At 48.3% G+C, this 26731-nt stretch overlaps 1 protein-coding gene across 1 annotated transcript; it reads right to left on the reverse strand.

Annotated features, from left to right (window-relative positions):
- Window positions 1–20807: 20807 nt before the first annotated feature.
- On the reverse strand, window positions 20808–25613 carry LOC120838127 (RNA polymerase II degradation factor 1-like). Its single transcript, XM_040500289.1, has 2 exons — window positions 24642–25613; window positions 20808–21251 (listed from the first exon to the last, which is right to left on the reverse strand). Exons 1-2 carry the CDS (start codon window positions 25611–25613, stop codon window positions 20808–20810), a joined length of 1416 nt encoding a protein of 471 aa, XP_040356223.1.
- Between the last annotated feature and the right edge of the window lie 1118 nt (window positions 25614–26731).

A 26731-nucleotide genomic window follows, 5' to 3' on the forward strand; every position in this document is an offset into this window, starting at 1 on the left:
ACTATTCCGTTTTAAGTGGGAAGCTCTCTCGCCGCCTTCGGAAAGTGATGACGCCGTGGGATGGCCCGAAAATACGAACCGCCGGCGGACATCTCATCACACCAGTGGGAAGGTGTACTGCGCGCGTGGACATCTACGGAGGGTCCTGCCCCGTCAAATTCGTCGTCCTCAAAGACTGCTCGAGAGACGTCATCCTTGGCATGGACTTCCTTTGTGAGTACGGTGCCGTGATCGACCTTGGAGCAAACAGGTTGACGCTGCGAAAGCCCGTGCTACCTCCGGAGGAATCCAAAACGTCGCCAGCCGCCGTCCGAGTCATTGCGGACCACGTGAACCTGCTGCCACGGTCGAGTGTTCTTGTGCCCGTCGTTACCGACGCAGTCGCCAGAGGGAAAGTCCTTCTGGAAGGCAACGTCCAACTGCTTCTCGGAAGAGGAATAGGCGTCGCAAGGGGCGTAGCAGAGCTGCAGGATGGACGTTGTGTGGTCCTCGCGACGAACTTTCGACCGGAGGCGCAGCATCTCACGAAAGGTGCCACTATAGGACACGTCGAGGAACTCCGGGCCGACGCCGAAATCGCCGCGATCTCCGACGAGCCCTCGCCATGTCAGCCGTCCAGTACTGTGCCGCCACAGCTCGACGTTAACCCCAAGCTCAGCGCCACGGAACGACGACAGCTCGGAGACCTCCTCGCCGAGTTCTACGACTGCTTTGCGACGACGTCGAGGGTGCGCCAGACAACAGTTGCGAAACACCGCATCATTACCAACGAGGACGCGCTCCCTGTGCATCGGCCGCCGTACCGGGTCTCCCCAAAGGAACGAGAGGCCATTCATGAACAAGTACAGGAGATGCTCAACGACGACATCATTCAGCCTTCGAACAGCCCGTGGGCCTCTCCAGTCGTGCTTGTAAAGAAGAAAGACGGAACGCTTCGATTCTGCGTTGACTACCGGCGGCTCAACGCGGTCACCAAGAAAGACGTGTATCCGCTCCCCCGCATCGACGACACGCTGGACCGGCTGCGCCACTCCCGGTACTTTTCGTCGATGGACCTTAAGAGTGGCTACTGGCAGATCGAAGTCGACGAACGGGACCGAGAAAAGACTGCCTTCGTCACGCCCGACGGACTGTTTGAGTTCAAGGTGATGCCCTTCGGACTGTGCACGGCGCGGGCAACGTTCCAACGAGTCATGGACACCGTCCTGGCAGGCCTTAAGTGGCAGAGCTGTCTCGTTTATCTCGATGACGTCGTGGTATTCTCGGCCAACTTCGACGAGCATTTACGACGCCTTCGGGCCGTTTTAGAGGCAATCAGGACCGCAGGACTCACCCTCAAGCCGACGAAGTGCCGGTTTGCCTACGGAGAACTGAAGTTCTTGGGCCACGTGGTGAGCAACGAAGGTGTAAGTCCTGACCCTGAGAAGACTCGCGCCGTAGCGGCCTTTCCACCGCCCACCGACAAAACTGCCGTCCGAAGATTCCTTGGACTTTGCGCATACTACCGGCGATTCGTTCAGGATTTCGCCAAGCTTTCTGCGCCGCTAACGCACCTTACGAAAGACGCCGTGAACTTCGACTGGGGTGAAGAACAACAACAGGCATTCGACGAACTAAAGCGACGGCTCCAGTCACCACCGATTCTCGGCCACTTCGACCAATCAGCCGAAACGGAGGTCCACACGGACGCCAGTAATACAGGACTCGGAGCGGTACTGGTCCAACGACAAGACGGTGCGGAGCGCGTGATCGCATACGCTAGCCGGACGCTGTCGAACGCGGAACGCAATTACTCAACGACCGAGAAGGAATGTCTGGCCGTCGTCTGGGCCATCACGAAATTCCGCCCATACCTGTACGGGACTCCTTTTCGGGTGGTCACCGACCACCATTCGCTGTGTTGGTTAGCGGGCCTGAAGGACCCATCGGGACGCCTCGCTCGATGGAGCCTACGACTGCAAGAGTACGACGTAACGTGGTCTACAAGTCAGGCCGAAAACACAGCGACGCCGACTGCCTGTGCAGAGCCCCTGTCGAGTCAGCTGCCGGATGTGCCAAAGACGACGACGACGACCACTTTCTTGGCGCGGTGAGCATTCACGGCATGGCAGCGCTCCAGCGGGACGATCCTGAGCTGCGTGCATTGATCGACCACTTGAAGGGACGAGGGGGTACTATTCCCCGAGCCTTCTCACGTGACCTGCCAAGATTCGCCGTCCGGAGAGGTATCCTCTATAAAGAAAACTTCGGGGACAACAACTCGACGTGGTTGTTAGTGATTCCTGCTAGTCTTCGAGAAGAGATCTTCCAAGCCTGCCACGACGACCCAACATCTGGTCACCTTGGCTACAGTAGGACTCTTGCTCGAATCCGAGAAAAATACTACTGGCCCAAGCTTCCGAAGACTGTCCACCTCTACGTCCGTTCGTGCCACGAATGCCAACGACGCAAGAAACCACCGACGAAGCCGGCAGGTCTCTTGCAACCGATCGCGCCCCCGACTGCACCATTCCAGCAGGTTGGAATGGATCTTCTCGGACCTTTCCCACCGTCGGCGCAGGGAAACCGGTGGATAATCGTGGCAACTGATTATCTCACCAGGTACGCCGAGACAAAAGCACTCCCGTCGGGGACCGCCGTGGAAGTAGCCAAATTCTTCGTGGAGTCTATCGTCCTCCGACACGGCGCTCCCCAAGTCCTGATTACGGACCGAGGATCCTCGTTCATGGCGCAACTGACACAAGAGATACTCCGCCTGAGCCACACCGACCACCGCCGGACCACGGCATACCACCCGCAGACGAACGGGCTGACGGAGCGACTAAACAAGACCATCTCCGACATGATTTCTATGTACGTGGACGTGGAACACAAGACGTGGGATGAAGTGCTGCCCTACGTCACGTTTGCGTACAACACGGCGATTCAAGAAACTACCGGCGTTACACCCTTTCAGCTGGTGCACGGCAGAAAGGTGACGACGATGCTCGACGCCATGCTGCCCCACGACCCGACGGATGACGGCACTGACGACGCCCAGCTGGTCACCCAACGAGCAGAAGAAGTACGCCAGCTAGCCCGTCTTCGAATAAAGGACCAGCAACGTGTGGACGCTGGCCGGTGCAACCTTCGCCGCCGCGACGTGGAGTTCCAGCCCGGAGACAGGGTATGGGTGTGGACGCCCATTCGCCGCCGCGGCCTCAGCGAGAAACTGTTAAAACGCTACTTCGGACCCTACAAGGTCATCCGCCGCCTTGGGGACTTGAACTACGAGGTGCTCCCCGACGGAACTCGCCCATCAGGACGCCGCCAGCCACGACCCGAAGTCGTCCACGTAGTTCGACTCAAGCCGTTCTACGCGCGTTAGGATTGTGAAACTGCATGTTTGTTTTGTTTCGCCGTAATTGTTTTAGCCATTTCCGTTTTCCTTTCGTTTTGCATCGGGGCGATGCACTTTTAAAGGGGGGATAATGCCACCCGCAGAGCCGAGAAGGCAAGGCTTGGTCACGGTCTTCTAGAAGATTCCCGGTCATTCTCGCAGCAGACGTAACTTTCCTTCTGCTTTGTTATTCTCGAAAGTGCCAGTTTATCCTCGCCCCGAGCGCGCGACGCTCGAACCTTCTTTGCCGAACTTTCGAGATAGTGACGCAGGGTAGATAAGCGGCTCCCGCGACCTTGTCGAGTCAGTCACAGCTTCGCTAGCGCTCTGTAGTGCCGCCGAACCGCCGCCCGCTTTTCTGCTACCTCGACGCTCTTTCGTTATTTATTTTTGGTTGGCACAAGTTCGCCCATTAAATCTTTATTTTCAGTTCACTGTTCGGTTTTTCGTCACCTTCATTCGTGACAATATATCGGTCACCGCACGGAAAAGAGATGGAGTGTACCACCCGCTCCTCACCGGAAACGGTCTGATTGGCATGTTTGATGGAACATTCTGTGGGGGCTTCATTGTTCTTCACCCTTCTGCAAAGTAGATTTAGGCGCAACTTGCACGAGAAGACAACTGAAGTACTGAAGTGCGCTGATATTCCCTTCTGTCTGTGTGCAGAGTTGTGCACATATGGTATGGAGATAACACGTGAAGTCTTACTACTTGGAGAACGCATCGTTTGGGTAGCTAAAATAAACTGAACAAGAATGGTGCTCAGTAGATCTTGCAGATATCCAGCTTTGAAAAGACGTTCTTGTTGCTTTGCAATGCTTAAGCCAACAAAGTGAAAAAAGGCTTTGGCGCGCGAAGATGAAGGGAGAGACGGAATGATTCAATGTTTTACCAGTTTACAATGGGAACTGCAAAATGGAAGAACAGGTTTCCGGGATTATAGTTGGAAGGCCCAACAAATCCCAGTCGGAAGAAGATGGAAACGAAGATCGAGATACTGGAGACCATCGTCTGAGCTTTCTTCCCTTGTCAATTTCAAGCTTCAAGTTGAAGAGGTAAAGGGGTGAACTATAGAATCAGAAGAAACTGAGATCGGGTGACTGAATAAATAATCATCCATATAACGAAAAACATAGAAGATAAAATTCAACTCTTCAAGGCGTGCTTTGAACTCCCGGTCCACATACACGGGAAAGATATCGTTGAGTACCAAAACCAGGCAGGAGTTTTTTTTGTTTTTTTGTTGAGAATTTTTTTTAATGTTTGACAAGTGCAGATTGTATATCGAGGTTCAAGAGGTCTAGGAAACCCCGTTGAGATACCCCAGGTGAGCTCTGAAAGTCGCATGGGCCATGTTCGTGCAGAGCACTTGATACATAATCCATTAGGAAAGCAGGATTTAATCGGTAATATAGTTCCTCAATGTCTAACGAGAACATGGTGTAGGTCTCGGGAGTAGAGTGAAGGACATGGAGACGAGAGACTAGTTCTGTAGAGTTGACAGCTCGAAGACGTTGGCTGGAACTGATAAAAAACGGATGCGTTTTTTTTCTGTCTTTTTTTTCATGTATTGTTTTTTTTTAGTTTAAAATGCTGGGAGGGAGATACTACGTATTAAAGGTGACATCAGTACATATTCGGCTCTAGTTGAAAGAACTGTGCTGTCTGTCCTTGTCCCTACGTGTTTTTATTCTTTCTTTGAATATTGTACCCCATATAAGGTCTTATTTACACTGTTTAAATACTGTTATGTACAATGTTTATTTACACTGACCGTGATGACGGAACCGTTCATCAAGGTCGCGTACACTGATGCGGCGATGAAAATCGCCGGCCCAGAGACTGCCGCCACAGCCGCCGCCATCTTATATTCTAAAGACAGCCCAATGGGACATCGATATCGACCACAACACAACCACGAGGAGCCGATATTTACTGTCCAAAACTCGCCAAGGCCAAGGCAGTGCTCTTTGCGATAGAGAGCCACTTAAGACACCTGGAAATGACATGAAGACCGCACTACGAAATCAACTATTTATATTTATGTACTCCCAGCACGACATCCGAGACTGCAAAAGACACGAAGCCACGACGTGCAGAAGCCCCAAACGCACCTTCCACACGGCTCTGCACCTATTCCGTGCACACGAAACAAAGGTCTGCATCCGATGGATCACGGGACACACGGGCATCCACGGCAACGAGGCGGCGCACGACGCGACCGCGAGGGAGCTAAGCAGTCCTCAATTCTCGCGTGGCGCCGGAGAATTCGAACCCTCATCTGCTAACACTGAAATTGACGATACAAGATACGACCCGAATGAAGCTATAAGGATGTTCAAAAAAAAATTGCGGTGGCTTAGCTATGCTATGCCAGGATATACGTAGCTTGAGCTTACGCGCACAAAATGAGAGGCGCTATCAAGCGGCTCCGGTGCAGCGTCAGACTTGGCTACTGCGCAACGGAGGCGCACAGCTGGGCACGCGGCGGCGCCAGTGCGTCTGCCGCGGCTATGACGTCACTCCTCTGGAATGCGCAGACCGGTGAGGCGGGCAAGGCGTGCGCGGCGGTGGCTTCGCGTGGCTCTCATAATGAGCCGTGCTCATTATGCGGAGCTCCGCCGCCGTCGCCGCGCGCTCCGCATAATGAGCACGGCTCGCATAATGAGCGCGGCTCATTATGAGGGCCACGCGAAACTGCTCAACCTCGGCCAGTGTAGCTAACGCTACGAAAAGGTTCGAAGCGGCACCGACTAAAGGAATCCATGAACCCCGAACCAGATCCCATTCTACCGAACCCCTTCAAACCCAAGGAAATGGTGATGATACGACGAATTCGTACGGGTGGCGTAACAACACTATACTTGACACAAAAATTTGAGACCATCATGAAAAGAAAGCTGAACTTCGATTACGAACCCCCGACCAAAGGTGTCAAATATGCAAAGGAGACGGCACACTCCCAAAACTTTTACATCTGTTTTTGGAATGTGAGGCTCTCGCCAGACACAGGAGCGATGCTTGGGCCCGGCTGAGCCAAGACACTCCTAGCTTCTACGAGGAGTGTATCAGACCTGCTCGTGACTCTGAAAAACGAGTGCGAATCTTACGGACCCTGCTCGATTATACGATGTCGGGCGACCTACGTCAGAACATTTAGAGAGGAGGCTTTCTAAGAGAAAAGTCCAGTGAAAGAAGTCATGCGCAAGTGCGACCACTTGTTATTGCTTTTTTCTCATTAAACGTTTTACACACACACACACACACACACGCGTGCGCGCGCACACGCACACGCACACGCACACGCATATACACACACACACACACACACGAGCACGCACAGATTTACACTCTCTGAAAGTGAAATACCAGCTCTGTTCGTAAGCACCAATATTCCGTCGCACTAAAACCGTGCAATACAGGAAAAGCTACAGAGGAGAGAGCGTATCCCACCCTTTTTTAAGGGACGTAAAAGGAGGAACACGAGAGAAAGGCTGGGACTCCCAGCATTTCTCTCCTGCTCCTCCTTTCCTTCAACTTGAAAGTGTTGAACGAACTCTTTCCCCTCTGGCTTTGGCTGTACAACACGGTTTTAGTATAAAACAGAGTATAGCGGCGATGCGGCACTCCAGATCCTGTCTCTCATAACCATATTTTTCCTTTTAGTCTGGTCGCTACAAACATTTATAACTTGGGTGTTGTGTTTTGGTTTTTTTTTTATTCGGGTGTTTGTTTCAACCACGTATTCGGTGTTAAGGTTTGTGTAAAAGAAATACGCGGTGGGTATCGTGGCTTCAGGAAAAGCTGGACAAACTTGCGATAAAAAGGTTAAAGGTTGATTTTTACGTGCCTTTGCCTGTTGAGTGCAACATAACAATCGTTTGACCCAAAATACCCACTAAACGGAGAAAAAGAAGAAAACGACGAAAACGAAACCTATCGCCACAGCGGCACGCCGTTGGCTGGGTGCTCGTGATGCGCCACTACCTCACGAAAGGACCACCTCGATTCTCAGTTGCCTCGTCGCTTACGTAAGTTGTCCGTCGCCGATACTTCTAGCTTGTGTAAATTGGGTTTGGCTTCCGATTTTTTAAGGTATTTTCGTTTATCCAGAAGAGGCATCTGTTCAGCACACAGAGGTATGAGGAAGCACGCGTTCTAGCCCTTGGAAGAGAAGAAACATAGACCCGAAGTGCTGCTAGGAATCGCGAGGAGCCACTTCCGCCGAAAAGCGATGTAGCCGCTTCATACGTGCCAGAACGTTGACTGCTACTTATAGTTTTGTAAGAAGTTTTGACTGTAAACGGAGTGCTGTTGGTGGGACGCTATAGACCGGATCAGCGTGGCTCGCCTATTAACGCTTGTACGAGGACAGGAATTCAAACCCCCTTCGACCGTCGTGCTTGGTAGCTGCTGAACATGTGAACGTGCAGGCGGCATCGTTCATCAGGCTGGAGTTAAAGAGCCATTCCTCGGGCGACAGGAGAGTTCCCCTAAGATGAGGCCGCGCCGCCGTCCTGCACGCGCCACTACGTTTTGTGTGTAAAGTTGGCCTCCCAACGAACGGTTCAGCTTGAACGCTACTCTAAAATTGTAAAGACCTTTAATGTAAATGACATTTTACGTTGATATCTGACATATGTATTCGACTACACGAGTAATTGTATAAAAGGGTCATCCCTGTTTTTAAGCGAGAATATTGAAGCATGGATGAAATATTCAGAATGGTGAAAGCTTCCTGTGGTTGTGCGTTCACATACTTGTCTCAAACTATTTGGCTTGTTTTGCATTTTTACAGCACATCCAACATTCCACAACACACTAGTCTATTGCAAAGCTTGTGTTGTTGCAAAAAATAATAGGAACTATGTATGTCTCAAGTTCTCGAAATGATCCCGGGCGATTCTGCACGATCTTGACATGGAAAACATGGAACGTGTGAAAACGAAGTAAATGTACATCATGTTGCAAACTTCTTACCTTCTATATCTGCTGCGAAAACAATGTATATCTAATGAAAAAAATATATAACAAATATATGTTTATATTTAGGGAAGAATTTTCTGTCCCCTTGAGAAGCAGCAGAAACTGGAAAAAGTAAATAATAAATTTAGTTGCTTCGTGAAAGTCGCGTGATGAATCGCGTACCATGCAGTAGGGTTCTTTCACTATCATGTAACTGGGTACCGGAAATGCGGGAACAAAAACTCTTGGGTAACAGAGTTGGTCCGGAAGCATGGCCACGCCGGCGACAAAGAAAAAGAACAAACAAAAAATTAGTAATGTCAGGGTATAGCCATTAACATCCATCCATCCACCTATCAGACGGTTAGTACAAACCAGCCAGCAGACGCCCGCGCACTCATAGACTGCATGCTCGTGTTTTATTTATTTTTAATATACTTCTCACAACTAGGAACGTAATAGCAAAACTTTTCTCTAGAAAGAAGAGTCGGCTGGCTATTCCTTTCTAGTCTTAAAAAACTCTTTGCGTGTGCCTTTATTTGTGCTGATGCCCCTTCTTGCGTTCAAATGTGATCGGCAGAAGCCGCAGAGTATCTGGTTCAGACGAAACTTCCTCAGACACAAATTCGTACGTCGTTTTTGTTTGAAGCGTCCGAAACATTCTTCAAGCAGAAAGCACTTCCTTTGCTGGACCCAAACCTCTATTTGCATAGTGAGAACCCACCTCTTTGACATCCCGGTGTCTTCGCGTAAAGGGAAGCAAAGACGGCGCAAAACTTGGTTTGTGGAGTCGAAGGCAACGTGGGAATACGTGGCAGCCGATTCAGTGCCACAAACATTCCGGAAATCCGTGAACAAACAAGCATTAAATTAACATTTTGAGCGATCCAATTGTTGTCAAGACTCTTCAAGACATAAAAGCAAGTACTCTGCAGCGGCAGAAAGAAGACGGCTCTGAACATCAGCATGAGCGGCTTGCGAAAGAAGCGCGGCCAGTCCCGGTGGGTCAGCTGGTTCCCTTGAGGTTCCTTTAATGACGTCAACTGACGGGATTCCGCATATTTCTCAATTCTCTACCTCAGAGGAACGGGGCTTCAGCGCTACTCTGAATACGTTATTCTTACGAAATCGCACATACAATGATCAAGCGATATATATTGTTCGTAATGTCTGGGGCCTAGTTAACAAGGTGCAAGCGGTTTCTCTCACATTTAAAGCCGTTTCAGTTTCTTTTTAGGTGAAGAAATAGGACACGGGATTTGGACTTAATGACCCCAGGCAATAGTTTATTATCTTTTGCCCTCCCACCCATGACTGAAAAGAGAAAGAAAGTAAATTAGTATTATTGCAATTCCCGTGACCCCTGCTATGACATCGTTTCGACACTAATAGGAGAGTAAAAAGAGATAAGGGGATGTGGTTCCTAAAAAAGAAGCAGCCTTGCAGGCAGTCCATTTCTTGGTTAAACTGTAGGTAAAGTTTTCATTCACGCGAAGCAATTTTTTTTCGACCCAAAAGGGAATTTTTTTGTGTTTTTTTACTTTGATTTCGATAAAACCAAATAGAGATCAATTTACTGCTTTTATTGGTGTTTACCCTTACAAAAACGAACAATGAGTTTCAATTGAGCTTCTAATGTGTTTTTATAGAGTCAAATGAAACTCATAAGAAACTCATCATTAAATGAGTTTTAATCATCACCCACTCCATGTCTATTCTTTTGAATTTACTCATTACAAATTCACGTGAGGTTTATCGTTACCCAATCAATATGAATTCTTTTGAGTTTACTCATTACAAATTCAAGTGAGGTTTATCGTTACCCAATCAATAGCAATTCTTTTGAGTTTACTCATTACACATTGAAATGAGTGTTATAAAAAAAATCAATAAATCTACTCCCTACTGCATTGCACCCGAAACAAATAGCGCGTCGGTTCTAGTTCTGATATACAGATTTATTTCCTGTGCTTAAAATAATAACTGTATCCACTCTCTTTTACTCCTAAAGGCTTATTCAAACGATGTATCTCTTCAACGCGCCACAGTTTAGCGAAACCAAGATTTCGCAAAATCGGCCTGTTCACACGTGGAGTTTGACGCGCGAAACCTGTGACGTATTGACTCACGAGAATTCCGCCAAACCTTGTCATCTGCACCGGGCATACCAAGCGTTTCGCATCAAAATGATATGAAGTACGCACAGTGTGAAGGGACAGCCTGTTTTATTAATGCCACTCAATGAATTTCGTCAGATTCGGCTCACTGGGTTTACTAGTCCTGCCAAACCCGGGAAAAACCGCGAGATGATCTCGAAGCATTTTAGACATTTTTACACCGCTAATAAAAAACGTTATCCCCAGTCATCATGTTTCTATACGGTGCTTGCACCCGCCGCGACTGTTGACGAATCTGCACCGCGCCCCCAATCCGTACTGTAGGCGCCGTTCACACACCTGCAACCGAGTAGGACCAAGACTCGTCGCCCGTACGCACCGCTTCTTCGCTTGTCGCATAGGGGGGCTTGTCGCTCGCCATGTTTGTTTGTTTTCTTTCGGCAAAGCTCGGATACGGGATCGGCCAAAAATCAGACTCCTCCAAAAGCTCGCTCCTCCTCGAAGGTCAGACGTCATAGCGATGTCGAGCGGCCATTGGCAGCGTCCGCGTTTCTCCTTCGGGTGATTGACGGGCGTCGGTGAGGTTTCAGCGAAAAATTGCTGCAGAAGTGAGAAACACGCGCCACTTTTTTTCGGAGGCGCGCCACTTTTTTCGGTCGAGTTCAGACGGGGAATCTGTTTCCCGAAACCTAGTTTTGCGCCACAAGATTCGCCAACACGATGCATCATGTGAACAGACCATAAACGGCTCTGGAAGAGAGCAGAGGAACAGACCTATTTACAGCGCCCCACTACCGCGATTTGGTCAGTTTCGGTTTCAGTATTATAACTTCACCGGTTTCGGTTTCATATTTTAAGGACCGCGTCTTCGACGCCCCATCGGTAGCGACACCAGTTCTTTGTTTTTTTTTCTTTTTCCGCCAAGGTTTCGCCAGTTTTGCCCACCGTTGGGTGAGTCGCGGGATGGAAATGGCCTTTAGACATGGAAATGTGCTAATTTAATCAAGTTTATCTATCTGTGAAGTTTCTCTTGTGATGATTATGTTCAAGAAGAGCGCGGAAGACCGACGACGCGACAGAACGAGCAACTCAACGCAGTTGGTAAGCGTACTTCTTTGTTTGCATTGTACGCGTTGAACGAGAAGTGAACATTATGGAGTTTTAGAGTAATCTCGTGGCTGCTGTGCATGCGGAGACCCAAAACAAGCTTCGGACTCGAGCTTTGGGGCCCGTTATTTCTCGATAATGGCCTGGATACCGCAAAAGGCGGCGCCCACGACATCTCCGTTGATCGCGTCTTCGACGCCGTCGCCCGCTCGGGAACTGCGTGAGTCGCGCTCGGCGCCCGCGGTCGGTATGGTCGAAGCGTTTTCAAAACGCCACGTATCGCTGGATTCACAGCTCAGAGCTATCGAGGCGCAAAGCTATCGAGGCGCGTGTACTTACGATCGTGGCAGACATCTAAGCATGCCTGGGTAGTGGATCGTCTGGGCTTCGTAAGTACAACCAGAGTCCTTCAATGCTCTGGTACAACAGAGCAGCTTGGCAGTGACAAAAACAAAACATGCGGCATTGAGTATAAAACAACTATAAAAATGTTACTCTGGACAAAAAGCTTGTTTAATTTTCAAGATTAAACGTTCTAAATTCCAAATAAAAGCTGTCGCGACATCTTGGTGGCGTTTTAAGCGCGAGACGCTTGCGTTTTGGGGGGTCCCCGGCAGAGAAACGCTTTCTAAAACTCTTCGCCGCAATCCTCGCTATTTTACCGTCCGTAACGCGCGGTAAAGTAGCGCCCGATATTCTAAAACTCCCTATTTTCTCGGCACATGTTTTCTCGTTAAGCTAGAATTTTTTTTTTCTTTTTTTAACTAGTTGGGTGTGCTTTATTTGTCCTAATGTTTGGTTCTATGTGTAGCGTAATGAAAGGTTGCCACTTATTCTGTGTATGGTCCAAGAAATTGTAGCTTATGTCAACAGAGCATGTATTGAATTCCTAATGCTACTTTCACTCCGTTGCTTTAGAAAATGTCTTATTGGTTTAGCAGTGTTCTGATGTCATTCAACTATAAATTGATTACATTGATAATACTTCATTACATTTCAGAAGTTAGACTTCCTTGGAATTCGCTTCATGTAGAGCCAATATTCCTTTGCAGTCAATATGGTTGAAGAGGATATCCATCTTTTGTTTTGAAGTTATGGAAGTGGACTGGATTGTACTGTTAGGACAAACTTCGGTCCCCTGGCTTTCTAGAATTGAACTGGGTTTACATTTGTCGGTTAGATTGATAAAGCAGTTGTTCCTTTTGCCTTTTTTTTTCTCTTTCATTTTGCAATTGTGATGTGATAAAGCCGAGGGCCGCAGTTATTCCCAAATGAAGCAGCAGCAGTGTGTTCCCAGCTTGCGTCACTTCGATTCATATCAAGGCATGCCACGAAATGGATGCCTTTATTCATACACCGTTGGAACTGGGACTGACTTCAAAATGCAGTTTGACACAGTGTTTAAGTGGTATGGGACGTGTGTTGAATGACCTATGCGGTTGTCACAGGTTCGTGGTTGGTCAACCTGAAACGCTCCAAGTCCCACTTCCTTCTTCTTGTCTTCCTCTTCCCATTGGTTTGAAGTTCGGCCGGCATTATACTCTGTTTCATACTTAGCGTGCAACGCTGTCAAAGCTACTGGCGCGGGTGCGTGGCTTTATCTACGGTTTTGCTTGCGCGAGAAGGCGTGCAAATGATCAACGAGATCAAGCCCCACGCTCGCGCCAGTAGCTTTGACAGCGTTGCACCCTAAGTATGAAAGGGAGTATAGTCTCATCCGAGCTCATGCCTTTGGCGCTCAGGTAAACATGTGCGAGAATCGCAATTGACCCTCCCCCAAACCACCCTTAAACAGAACAAAATGACAAAAAAGACAAAATTTGTGACAGCGGTGTTCGAGAGAAACTGCAGACGTTTATTACCCTGCCTGAAACTTTTCAAACATTTCAGTGTGGTTGCAGCTGTGAGGGTGAGGTGGATCCAATATGAAAACTGGACCCTGAAGCGACGCCTTCAGGATGCCGAAAATAATTATGGTAAGTTAGAAATTATCGCACTAGTATACTTCCTAAATATTTGGGCCGGGTGTCGGTTAAAAAATTTTAACCCAGTTAATTTGTCACAAATTTTCAGGCATAATATCTTGAAAAGAATGAAACTGCAGATGTTCCAAACTGGCTGAGGTAAAGCAGCCTTGCAGTGCACCAAGGTTTACACTGAACATACTTTTGTGTATTCTCCACGAGGTGTAGCTCGTGCATTGAAGTTTTATGAGTTAGTTTCTTCAATGTTTGAACTTTCATCGTGCCAGCTGGGTAGTGTGTAATTGTTTTTTTTTTTTATAGCGCAAGCAATATCTTAATCCTGGCGGCAGGAAGATTCGGCTAGCAGTTGACATGGTTGGACAACGGTGTGCATGCTTGCTTTCTCTGAAGCGGCCAATGAAGCGAAATAACAGCATGTGCGGATTGTCCATGCATTTAATTTTTTGTTTGTTGTTTGTTTCAGACTACATGTGCTCCCAGTACAAGGGGGTGGCCCTCCAGGCTCTGACGACCAGCATGTCGTCTCTGCTCTGCTGTCGAGGGAAATTTAAAGGGTAAATATTGCAGCTGCAGTTTTTTCTATTCTTTCCCTGCTACACTTCCTGCAAATTTCTGTGCATACTTGGTCTTTTTGTTTTCATGGTAGTGTAAACTTTTGTTATAGTCCGTTGCAACTATAGAATAGCACAAGCCCCTCCCACAATTCCCTTTGCTCGCCATGATTGGCGGTGTCCTCTTGGCTTTCCTCCTCTCTAGTGTGTGCTTATTAAAAAGAGTGAAGGGCTTTGTGGGAGGGGCTTTGCTATTCTAGAGTGGCAACAGAGTATAGCATGACCTCAGTTAATTTAATCATTTCGAAGAGTCCTAGCGGGCACCCATGCATTTTTATGGGAAGGACTCGGTGTCATATTTTGAACCGAAAAAATGACCCTACAAATGGGAAAGCACGGGCCTTCTGCTACAAAATTAACTGAACCAAACTTTGTTTTCAAGATCAGACCGGAAAAAGTCGACTCCTGTCTTATAAACGGCGAGTAACAGAAATCCTGTGCTAGTCTCGCCACGTTAGGAAGCTAATGCTATGACCCCCATCTTGATTTCTTTAATGCTTGTTATGGCTGTTTTCACATCTGGTATTTTCACTGTTCTTTGGCCAAAAGTGAGTGGCAGGTCACCATAGGTTTCCAGAAGAAAGCGGTCGCATATGCAGAAATTTCTAGCAAGTTCGTAGCGCAGTGGCGCTTCGTCGCAACCGAGGAAAAACTATGGTATTGTTGGTGCAAAACATTAAGCCTCACAACTAGCAGCAACTTAATCGTGGATATACTGCACCGTACGGCGTTTATTTGAGCTCTACTCCACACAAAATATTAGACGGGCACTTAGGTATCCCTTTGTGGATTGAAAGCGAAAGCATTGCCATTCCTAACGACACTTCCTTCTTTTTCCCCTTTATTGTTTGGAATGGCAATGCTTTCGCATTCTATCCACGTTGGGATACCTAAGTGCCCCTCTAATATTTGTTTTACATTACATCATGCGGCGTCACACATCATGGTACGTCATGTCGTCACGTGGAGTGTGATGTCATCGAACCGAGGACATATTTTTATGAGCATCTTTCGGGCACATCAACGCCGATGCCGTCAAACATGATGAAAAAACAGCCTCGAATAAACAGGGACGAAGAGCGGGTAAAGACATGCCGTCTTTTGCTGTAATGGGACAAGCTTCTTTTTGAGGGGAGAGTAATGTCGCATTCCGAAGCGGCTGAGATAGCAGAGCAGCTGGCATGCCCGGCTCTCACACAGCAGCACTGGGTTCAAATCTCAGCCGTGGAAGCACATTTTATTCTTTCTTTTATTCCTCTGTTAACGTTTGGTACAACTCGGATTTTCCGCTCCGTGGAGATATAATGCTTTCGCATTAAAAAGGCACATCCAGTCAGGAATGTGCCTTTTAGTGTGGTAGAGTCGCACAGCTGCTCACCACTTTGAAAATCACTACTGAAGTATGAGAGGGCGCTAGTGATCACCAAATCAGGTTCACGCCATTCATAGGTGAAGGATCCTTTTGGGTGCACTGAAGATTTGTGTGGCATTTTCTTTCGTTGATTCATTGGCGCATCTCGCCGTTGATCGCAGTCCTGCACCTCGTTAGCTCTAACGGGCAGGATGGACAGCTCGGCAGACTCGTCGGCTGAATCCTCCGTGTGTAGTTTAGCATTGTCCTTAGGCTGCTTCAAGTAGGGATGCATGTGAACAGTGCGCTAAACACATGCCTCTTGCCCACGCTTCTATATTCATTGTTGGTCGCAGCGAAATAGCCAAGTGATGTGCGGCCATGTTTGCCCTAAAAAGTTTGTGAGACACTTTGGATAATGTCGTAATATTCCGTTGTAAGTCACACAAAAGTTGCGACAATCTTGTTTTGTTAATAAGGATTTCTTCTCGGGTTTTGTCATATGCAAGTTTTTATCGTAAGTTTGCTTTTTGAATTCGGCCTCTGATGTCTCGATCCTCGCAATAATTCAAACTTAGTGTGGCGGATCCAGACCTCCGTTTTGGTGTGGGCGGAAAATTTTTAAGGATACTATTCTCCCATTCTTTCTTGTGCAAGGGGGGTCCACTCATATCAAATTGCCCTCCGAAAAGGGGGGAGCGAAAGGGGTCAACTTTGTATGGAGGGGGGGGGGGGGGGCCCTTTGGATCCGCCACTGTTGTGAAAGCTGCAGTTGACACTCACCCATTCGGAGCATGGCTTTATGATCCGCATAGAACCCTATTACCCTTTCCTTCGTGTCCGTTGTGATTAAAAATACTTCTTCAAGATAGTAAACAAACACAAAAAAGTAAATAAAAGTACACAGGGACAACAATTGTGGGCATAAAACACTGGCGCCAGTGTTTACCACCACTTATTGTCCATGTGTTTTTTGCGGCGCTTGTCTACGATCATGGATCAATTGGCTCGAATTGCCATATTAATTCTGCGAGATGCTTATAAGTCTTAGCTTCTCTATGTTCGAATTTGGTAAACTTCATAAGCGGCAACATCTGCTGGCTTATCTTTGGAAGACCTTTTCAAAAGCCGAAATAAAAAAGAGTGCAATGCGGCGGCAAAACAGTGAGCGATTGATTCTCGCAGACTCGGGGGCAAAATATACTTTTGCATTATGGTGCCCCTGACAGTGTTATTAGTGCCACTCATTAAACTATCAAGGTAGTGTGTAAATTAAGTGCCTGGGTGAGCAAAAATGTAGGAATTTTGAATGTGACTTTCTGCATTTAAGGCTGGTTCACACATACAGTGCAGCGCTAACTCAGTCCTGTTAAGGCAACGAGTCACTGCTACTTCCATGGCCTGTATCGTGTGTTCTGAGGGTCCTCCTTTTATAAAGGACTGGTGTCCCGGTTTGTAATACTGATTCAGCGCTGAGGTAGTGCTGCGCTGTGATCAGGATACCTTGCGCGGACATTGAAGTTTAGATAAGCAGATCAACGTGTAACTGTGCATCTTTTTTTCTTTATAGGTTACCAGTACAAGGTCTCCCATGGACATGAAGGCAGTACAAGGTCTCCCATGGACACGAAGGCAGTACAAGGTCTCCCATGGACACGAAGGCAGTACGAGGTCTCCCATGGACACGAAGGCAGTACAAGGTCCCCCATGAACACGAAAGCAGTGTACCGTATACTCGAATTTTGCATTTTTAATAAACCAGTTATTACTCCTTCCCACGGTTTTATGCACGAATTTTCCGAACCTTGCATGCGTATATTGGCGAACATATAAGTAAAACACTTGCACTCACTTTCCCCTTCCCTCAAAACAACGGTTAGATCCGGACCACATGTTATGCAACCTATTGCCGTCTTCCCCCTTAGAGCCGTCTATCTAGAAACCCATGCTAGGAGTATAATTTCTAATACATTTCATTTGAAAGTCTAGATACACTGCTTTGAGTCTCCGTTGAAAATCAAATGTTATTTTCTACAGCGTTGCAATTCAGGTTTTGGTGGGCCATCTCATTTGGTATATTCCGACTCGTCGGAATATACCTAATGAGATGGCACGTCAAAACCTCAAATACAACGTGGTAGAAAAAAACATTTGATTTTCAACAGAGACTCAAAGCAGTGTATCTAGACTTTCAAATGAGATCTATTAGAAATTCTTATGAGGTGGCACGGCAAAACCGTAATTGAAACGCGGTGGCCAATAGTTTTCGTAAACTCCTTAGGGACTCGTTACAAAAAATCAATTGTTTTTCAACACAGACTCGAAACGGTGTCAATAGACTTTCAAATTATATTCATATGAAATACAGTGGAAACTTTATGCGGTAGCTTTGTCGAAACATCAATTGGAACGCGGTGGCCAATAGTTTTCGTAAACTCCTTACGGACTCGTTACAAAACTCGTTTGCATTTCTATTGAGACTCGAAAAGATGTAATGAGTAGACTCCATAAACTGTCAAATGAAATTGATTAAACATTTTTGTAAGGGTAGAGAACACCAAAACCCTGGTCATAACTGTTTTTATGTTTTTTTTGTTTTGTTTTTTTTTTTAAGCGGGCGGATGAGTTGGAATTGCGCGACTCTTTGAGTTCACAGATTTATAATATCATGGACTATATATGGACACGTCTTCTTTATAGCAAATTCGGTTTCGGAGCAGTGGCCTGAATCCGTCAGAAAGAGGGTGCAGCGGCAAGGTAATCCGAACCGACAAGAAGACGACGAGAAGGTTCGCTAGGAAAACGACAGGAGCGAGGAACGAGCTCGAGGACAGAGAATGACTCCGGATCTTGACGGTGGCAGACACCCATCTATCTGTCACGCAATAAAGGATCCTACAAGGGCAATCCCAAGGCAGCCGCCACGTCTCAAATCCAGAAAGGAAAGATGATCAAGAGTAGTGTGCCTCAATGTCCTTCAGTTTAGGGTGATGCCATCGTTTGTAGTACCCGATGCCGACAGCACGCGCTCACAGGGAAAATATAAAGACATCGCAGTAAACAAAATGTCGCCGTAGCACAGTCTAGGCCACGAGCGCGTGCAAAGACACGCGCTTCAAAACAACAAATAAAAATAATCGTTCGAAACAAAATGGCCAGATGTCATCACCCGAAGCAAAGCGCACATGAAGGCACCCTAATCGAGAGCAGGCTCGGTGACCAAAGGTGCCGGATCTGCACAACGAGCTGCCATCCAACAGCAGGGGAAGACCCGTAGTCGCTCTGGGTGAAACAGAATGTCAGGTGTGCCGCACGGGCTTGCAATCCAGCTAAATCTGCCGATTTGGCTGCAGCTCGTCGACCGCGAAAATTTTGAACCAACGGCACACTCCAGGGTCTGTGAGGTAAGTTCCTTTCAAGCAGAACAGTAATGCAGTTTGAGTTGTCTTTCAGAGATTGTTTGCCGTTTCGAAAGATTCGACTCGTTCGTTTCAAGCGGCTGGCTAAGGTGCCGTTGAAAGCTGGCTCGTCCAGTCACTTTTACTGATAAAGTTTTTTTTTTTTTATTTTTTTATCACTGCTGCCGTGCTTCTTGTCTTTGGTAGGTATTTTTGTGATGGGGGGGGGGAGCATTTGTCAAACCGCAGTAAGTTTTTGTTAACAACCGGGGCTTCAAAGTGAGCAATCTTCATATGGAAGCGCTCTTGCACATTTCGTGCACGCGCCAGCTCGTAGTAGAAGTTCTCGAACCAGCAATTTCCAAAATTGGAGCAATATAATCAGTATTGTTTCACCACAACACTTTCGCGTGTTCGGCGATTTGTAGATAGTCTGGTGCACAATCCCGCCATAAGCTTGACACTACAATTCTTTAAGTTGCTAGCCATGCTTTTTTACCTGAAAGGGTGAGGGTTCGAAGTATTCAATTGTAGTGTGTATATCCCAGTAAATAATCCTGGGAAAGTTTTTGTTGTGTTTGGTAACCTTTTCCTTATCTGTTATTTTTCATAGGACCAGTTCGAACAGAGCCAATTTGAGGCAAGGAGGGCGGACGGTCGAAGACTGCTCAAGTCAAACGCTGTTCCTAGCATACCAGCAACGGGAAATGCACAGAAAGTGCCAAGGAGAAAAGTCCTGAAGAAGCGAAGCACTGGTCAGCTGCAAGGTACGTAGCTCACTTACTATGATGCTAAAGAATCCACTTTACGTTTCTTTTACGACGTATAATTTCTGCATTTCTAGCAACTTCAAGCACTGCAGGAACAGCTGAAGTGCAGAGGACAACTGCCCCTGTGGCCATGCCAATGCAGAGCAACGCAGAGAAACCGCTAACACTGAAACCCAAGCCCGAGCTGCACCCAATTAAGCTAGTAAGTACCGAATAGCGAAAAAAAGCCACCTATAATGCCACTTAAATGGAGGAAGTTCATGCTGATCTACAAATTAAAAATGAGGCTTCTAATCCCTGAAGGGCTTCTATAGAGTGCACACACCCGCAGCCTGTCAGCGATACATGCCGGACAAGTGCAATCGTTGGGTTTATCTTGGCAGACAGCCATGTCCGTACGGGCCGGCAGTTCCCTTCCTCAGAAGAGAGTCATGCGCTTGATTTCGTGACACAAGCTTAAACAACTCCAAGCTTTCCAGCTCTAGCATAGTGTTGTTGCTGATAGTCAGTTACCACACCAAAACGCAATCCAAAAGGAAAGAGAACAACGTTGGGGACGTTTGGTTTTTAAAATTACCCAGGGTATCAGCAGTTGAGGGCCGAGAAGATACGTACACTCTCTGCAAGATAAAGACTCTGATGATCAAGACGCATATATCGAGAAGTATGGAATAGGCTCACGGCACTTCGTCAACTGTCGCCACAGCTTGCTCTTGTCCGAGAGAAATTTTTTGTACATTAGTGTAATGACGAGCCAGCAGCCGACGGAATGCCAAACAGAACAGTCCGTTTATTCAGGACGCCATACTTTATATACACACACAAGGACACCATGTTGCCGACCGCACATCTGAAACCGAAACTGGACAGTGTTCAATAATTCACACAATACACAACATATTTCCTTCCTTGAAGTTGTTTGGGTGACAATTGGTTAGTACGTTAATTGGTTAGTGGATTGTTAGCAATGACTTGACTATCAGATATATACCCAAAATATGTACATATATACATCATACAATTCTGACAAACAACATTATACAATTTTTACAGAACTGCATGTGACTTACAGCTCACAATCACAACAGAAGACTTAGTAAAAAAAAAAACGGAAGGCAACATTAGGCATCATCCCGGAACCTAGCAGGTGGATGCCTGTCCCTGTAGGGTTGGACTCGACGCTCCGGCCCAGATTCTTCAGGCGGTGTAGTTTGCTGGCCCGGCACAGGCTCTTCCTGTGGCGTAGTTTGCTGATACGGCTCAGGCTCCTCGGGCGGCACAGGCTCCTCGGGCGGCACCGGTTCCTGGGACGGCACAGGCACCTCGGGCGGCACTGGTTCCTGGGACGGCACAGGCACCTCGGGCGGCATAGTTCGTACTTGCCCCTGAGATGCAGCACTGCGGGGCACCCAGGTGTCACTTGGCTGAATACAGTCATGGTCAGCCGGAACTGCAGGCACCTTGCACAACTTGGAGGCGTTCCAAGTACGTCCGTCGTCGAGAAGGAAGGACGACGGGCCACGCTGCTTGACCATCTTTTTCGGACGACTGAACACAGGATCACCCTTGAAGGAAACGGATGGCTTCTTAACCCTGACGTGATCTCCTACAGCAACTTTTTGTGTTCTTTGCTGCTCTCCTTCTGTCGGTGTACTGTTTGCTGTACAGCTGGTGACGCTTCACGCGCTTTCTCAAATTTGACAGCTCTTTCGCTGGTTCCTCCTCGAGCAACGGTGATGGAAAACCGACGACGTTCAGCCGTGTTCTTGGCGATCTCCCATGAAGAAGAACAGCAGGGGCAATCCCTGTAGTAGCATGCAGAGTGCACCTGTAGATTCCGAGGTACTCGGTAATAGCCAATCGCAGCGGTCGACGTTCCAAAACAGCCAGCTGAATGAATGCCTTAAAAGTGCGATTGAACCGTTCTATTTGGCCATTGGCCTGGGGATAGTACACTGATGAATGCGACAGCCGAATGGACCGTTCTTGCAGAAAGTGGACAAACTCCCTGGACGTGAATTGTGGACCATTATCACATACTACCTCATCAGGGTAGCCTTCCCTGGAAAATACGTTGAGCAAGAACTCCATTACAGTCCTTGATGTTACTTCCGAGCTGAAATGGACTTCCGGCCATTTGGAGTGGTAGTCGATCAGAGTAATCACGAACCGGCAGTTCTGAGGGGCTCTCTCCAGGGGACCAACTATGTCTATTGCAACCTTCTGCCATGGTCGTTCGGGGAACTCAACCGGTTGCATTGGAGCAGTTGATGTCTTGGCTGACTTGTCGGCTTCCTGGCAAGTACTGCAGCTCTTGATGGCCGTCTCAACTTGGTTGTCCATTCCCGGCCACCAGAATTGTTCGCGAAGCCTTGCCTTAGTGCGAACGATTCCTGGGTGGCTTTCATGCGCTGTAGCAATGAGCTGTGCCGACAGAGACGAGGGAACAACCAGACTTTCTGCTCTTAGTAGACTTCATCTACCACTGACAGTTCTTCCCGAATTCTGAAAAACGGCAACAGATTTTCAGGAAGGCTTCTGTGCGGAGGCCAAGAATCGGTGACGTAGGACTTCACTTGAGTCAGGACAGCGTCACTCAGAACTGCTTCTTGGAATTGTTCCATGGTGACACACGTAGGCTCAACAAGGCAGACAGCTTCTTCCTCAAAAACCAGCTCGGGGTCCCTGGTCGGGACGGGAAGACGAGACAGAGCGTCCGCTACACTGTTCTGCGCACCTTTCTGATACTCGACTGTAAAATTGTAGCAGAGCAGTCTTGCACACCAGCGTGCGACCCTAAGCGGACGTCGTCCCAAATCACGTGAAGACAGAAGCGAAACCAGGGCTTGGTGGTCTGTTCGCAGAGTAAATGGGCGTCCCCAGAGGAACACATGCCAGTGTTCACATGCCCAAATGCAGGCCAGTGCTCCTTTTTCGCCAACAGCATACCTCCTTTCAGCAGGTGAAAGGGTGCGCGAAGCAAAAGCGACGGTGCGAAGTGCCTGGCCCTGTCGCTTTTGGAGAACGGCTCCTAGTCCGCATTCAGATGCATCTGTCGAGACTACAATTGGAAGAGCAGGGTCAAACATACGAAGCACCAGGTCTGAAGAAAGCAGGAGCTTGACCTTGCAAAAGCTGGCATCAGTTTGTGAGGTCCACACAAACTGTTCGTCCTTGCGAAGAAGAGCTCTCATTGGCTCCACGACTTCAGCTAAGCGAGGAACGAACTTCGAATAATAGTCCACGAGACCTAGAAAGGAGCGGAGTTCTGCAGCCTTGGTTGGAACAGGCGTGTTCACGATTGAATCTACCTTTTTTTGGGAGGGGCGAAATGCCTTGGGCAGTCACCTTGTGACCTAGAAATGTCAACTCTGTGACATTGAAAACGCATTTGTGATTCAGTTTAAGGCCTGCATCCTTGATGCGTTGCAGGACTTTGGCCAGGTTCTGCAAATGTTCCTCCGACGACTTGCCGTAGATAATAACGTCGTCAATATAAAAGAGGACGCCAGGACAGCCGTGAAGAATCTGTGACATCAGGCGTTGGAACGCTGCTGGCGCTGAGGCCAACCCAAAACAAACTCTTTTGAAGCGGAACAAGCCGTCGTGGGTGATGAAGGCTGTTAAGTGTCTGCTGTCTTTGTGCAGGAGGACCTGGGCCCGTTTTCTCGAACGCGAACCGTGGCAAACAGTTGAGATCAGCAGGAATCGCAGAAACGTGCGTCGCAAGGATCAAAAACGAGACTACAGCACCGGCGTTGCCAGAATGGAAGGAACACGGGAAAGTTATGCGTTGTTTATGGCGAAACATATTGAAGGAAATATTTCTTACATTTTCGCATATTCGTCGACAAACTCTAGCATAGTAGCTAAAATTTCTTCGTACCATCGGAAGCAAATAAATTGGTCTTCAAGCACAACATTACTATATTTTGACCTAAAATACCGTACTAGATCGATGACCACCATCGGAAAAAGAGGACAAGCAAAATGACTGGCTTGTTTCACCGATAGATGGCGCATCTTATTGCCCAATCAAAAATAATTATTGTTGTTCTATATCCTGCCGTTTATTACAGTACCTAGGTACTTTTCCCTTCCTAGGCAGCGTGGTTTACCAAAATGGGTTTACCATCGCTTCGAGAAAACCGGCCCAGGTGGTAGGCTGAGGCTAGGTCAAGTTTTGAAAAGTGGGTGGCTCCCACCAGTGCATGAAGCAGCTCTTCCTTGTGTGGCAGGGGGAACATTTCGGGAACGATGGCCTTGTTGGGTTCGTGAAGGTCCACACAAAGTCTAATACTCCCATCTTTCTTCTGAATGACAACAATGGGAGAAACCCACTCCGACGCTTCGATGCGTTCGATGATGTCAAGGCTTTCCAAGCGCTGAAGCTCAGCTGACACCCGAGGTCGCAAAAATAAAGGCAGGCGACGAAGTTTTGATGCTACGGGATGGACCGAAGAGCGCGTCTTGACTTTGTGAACAAAGCCTTTGGCGAGGCCTAAGTCTGGAGTGAAAAGAGGAGTGAAGTGAGCAAGGGCCGAAGGCAGTGGCGGAAGGCCGACAGCAATGGAGGTATGTTCCTCAGGGACGGAGGAGGCTTGAAGGCACGGCATAGTGGACCCTTCAATGCGCAAGTTCAGAGCCTTGATACCATCAATACCAATGAGCGAAGTTCCATGCTCTACAACGTAGAAGAGAAGTTGCGCCTGACGTCCTTGAAAGGAGACTTCGGAGAAGAAGCAACCTCGAACTGAAATGGGCCTTTTCGAGAAGTCTAGCAGGGTGACACGCGGAACAGGCAGGAGAACTAGACCCGGAAAGTGTTCGTCGAATACTCGTTTCGACAGAATGGACACAGATGACCCAGAGTCAACTAGAAGTTGCAAGTTAACCTGCCCGACTTGAACATCGATATGAATTGCGGAGGCTGTAAGACGCTGAAGCACAAGGACCTGAGCGGCATCATCCTCCGACGAATTGTCGACCACTACCTCGCGAACGGTCGACTGCGGGCGTTTCTGGTTGCATACTTTTTTGAAATGTCCAATGCGACCACAAAATAAACAGCGTTGTCCCTGTGCCGAACAACGAGTCCATGACGCGCGGTGCTGACGAGAGCCGCAACGGAAAGAGTGCGGCGACAGTGCGCGTGGTGCTGAAGGCGAGCGACGGCGGTTGCGGCGGTCACGAGATGAGGGGCGGTTCCCTTGAGCAGCGCGTGATGTGGTAGCGCTTTGGGGAATATGCTGCTGGTGACTTCGCGTAACGTGCTGTGAGCGTGAAGACTGTAAAGGGGGATCGGAATACTTGCTAGTACGCGCTGACACTGGTTGTACAGACGCAGAAAATTCTTTCATTTGTTCGGCCGCTTGTTCTTGTTGAAGGGCTATCTGGACTGCGGTGGAAAACGGCAGCGACGAACCTTCCAGCAACAGGCGTTCACGAACGCGGTTAGAAGACACGCTGGTCACGAATTGGTCTCGTAGTACCTCTTCTTGTGACGCGAAGCAACACGGCGTTGCGAGCTCACGTAGCGCGGCAACAAAGTCATGAACAGACTCGCCTGGAGATTGGAAACGCCGGTGGAAGCGGTGTCGCTCGATGACCAGGTTGCTGGTTGTAGCGAAGTGTTGGGCCAAGGAAGCGACGGCGATGGCGTAGACGTCCGGCTTGCTCGTTGCGTCTTTGCCGGTGTCCTGGGCGGTGCTTGGAGGATTCGTGTCAGGCAGTGTGTTAAAATTTCGTTGGCCTTCGGCTCCCAGACAGTGCAGCAGAAGGGCCTTGCGTCGCTCCGGGGGAAATTCGGCAGCACCAGACGTAAGCAGGTAGACGTTGAACATGCCATGCCACTGCGCCCAGGGTACGGACGGGCGTCCCGGTGTCGGCAGGAACGATTCCGGAGGGGCGAGACCAGCGAAGGCCATGGCGAGGCTCGTTAGGGAAGGCGCCGTTTACGCGCTACGTATCGAAGGGGAGGACATCCTCGTCGCCATGTAATGACGAGCCAGCAGCCGACGGAATGCCAAGCAGAACAGTCCGTTTATTCAGGGCGCCATACTTTATATACACACACAAGGACACCATGTTGCCAACCGAGCATCTGAAACCGAAACTGGACAGTGTTCAATAATTCACACAATACACAACAATTAGAGGGATCACAAAAACTAGCCCTAGAAGCTCCATAAATTTCCGTGTGCGTGGTTGAGTGGCAACGCACCTGACTCACATGCAGAGGCCCCAGGTTCGATTCCTTAGAGTCGCGCAACTTTTATTATAGTTTTGTAATAACAGTTTCTACAGTGTTCGAGATCGAGAAGCGTTTTGTTTAGAAGGTTCAAAGGCCTAACATTCTAGTTCGAATGTTCGCGAAGCCCGTGCGTCTACGAAAGGCCCAACGCGTGGCCCTATGCGGTCAGCTCTTTGTCAGCGCTCGACTCTGCTCTCACGCCGAAAGCGACGCCTGCCACCCTGTTATCTCCTTTCTGTCCCTTCTTCTTGGCACAATTTAGCCCCCTTAAACGTTTAATTCCTCGTGTTTATATATTTTTTTTTTCTAACTACCCGTGACCTGCTCTAACTACTCTAACTCAGATATGTCTTTTGAAGTTTCACATATGAATTAGACTAGTGCAAAGGTACAGCACCTTGCATCACTGAGACACGATTTCTGCACTGCAGCATTCACAGCCAGGCAGAAGGAAACCTCCCGGAGGTCATGTCAGAGGAATACATAACCGTGGAGCTACTCACCGTGGAAGTCGAAATGCCAGCTTCGCTCCATCCCACCAGTGAGTACCAGTTGGAGAATGTGGATAAAGTGAAAACCCTACTGTTTTTTCACATTATTACGAATGAAGCTAACATGAGAACTTTTCAATAGGTGCCTATATTGTGGAGCTTGAAGACATTGTAGACACCTGGAACACCACCATGCAGCACACTTGCTTGGGCAAGCTGGGGCCAGGATTGGGCCTTGGTCGTAATAGACGGGACCGAGGCCTCCCGGTGAATTCGGTCAACTGCCTGCCTGGCACTTCAC

The sequence above is a fragment of the Ixodes scapularis genome, unplaced genomic scaffold (assembly GCF_016920785.2).
Source record: "Ixodes scapularis isolate PalLabHiFi unplaced genomic scaffold, ASM1692078v2 PGA_scaffold5__190_contigs__length_132052651, whole genome shotgun sequence".
In the NCBI taxonomy this organism is placed as follows: domain Eukaryota; kingdom Metazoa; phylum Arthropoda; class Arachnida; order Ixodida; family Ixodidae; genus Ixodes; species Ixodes scapularis.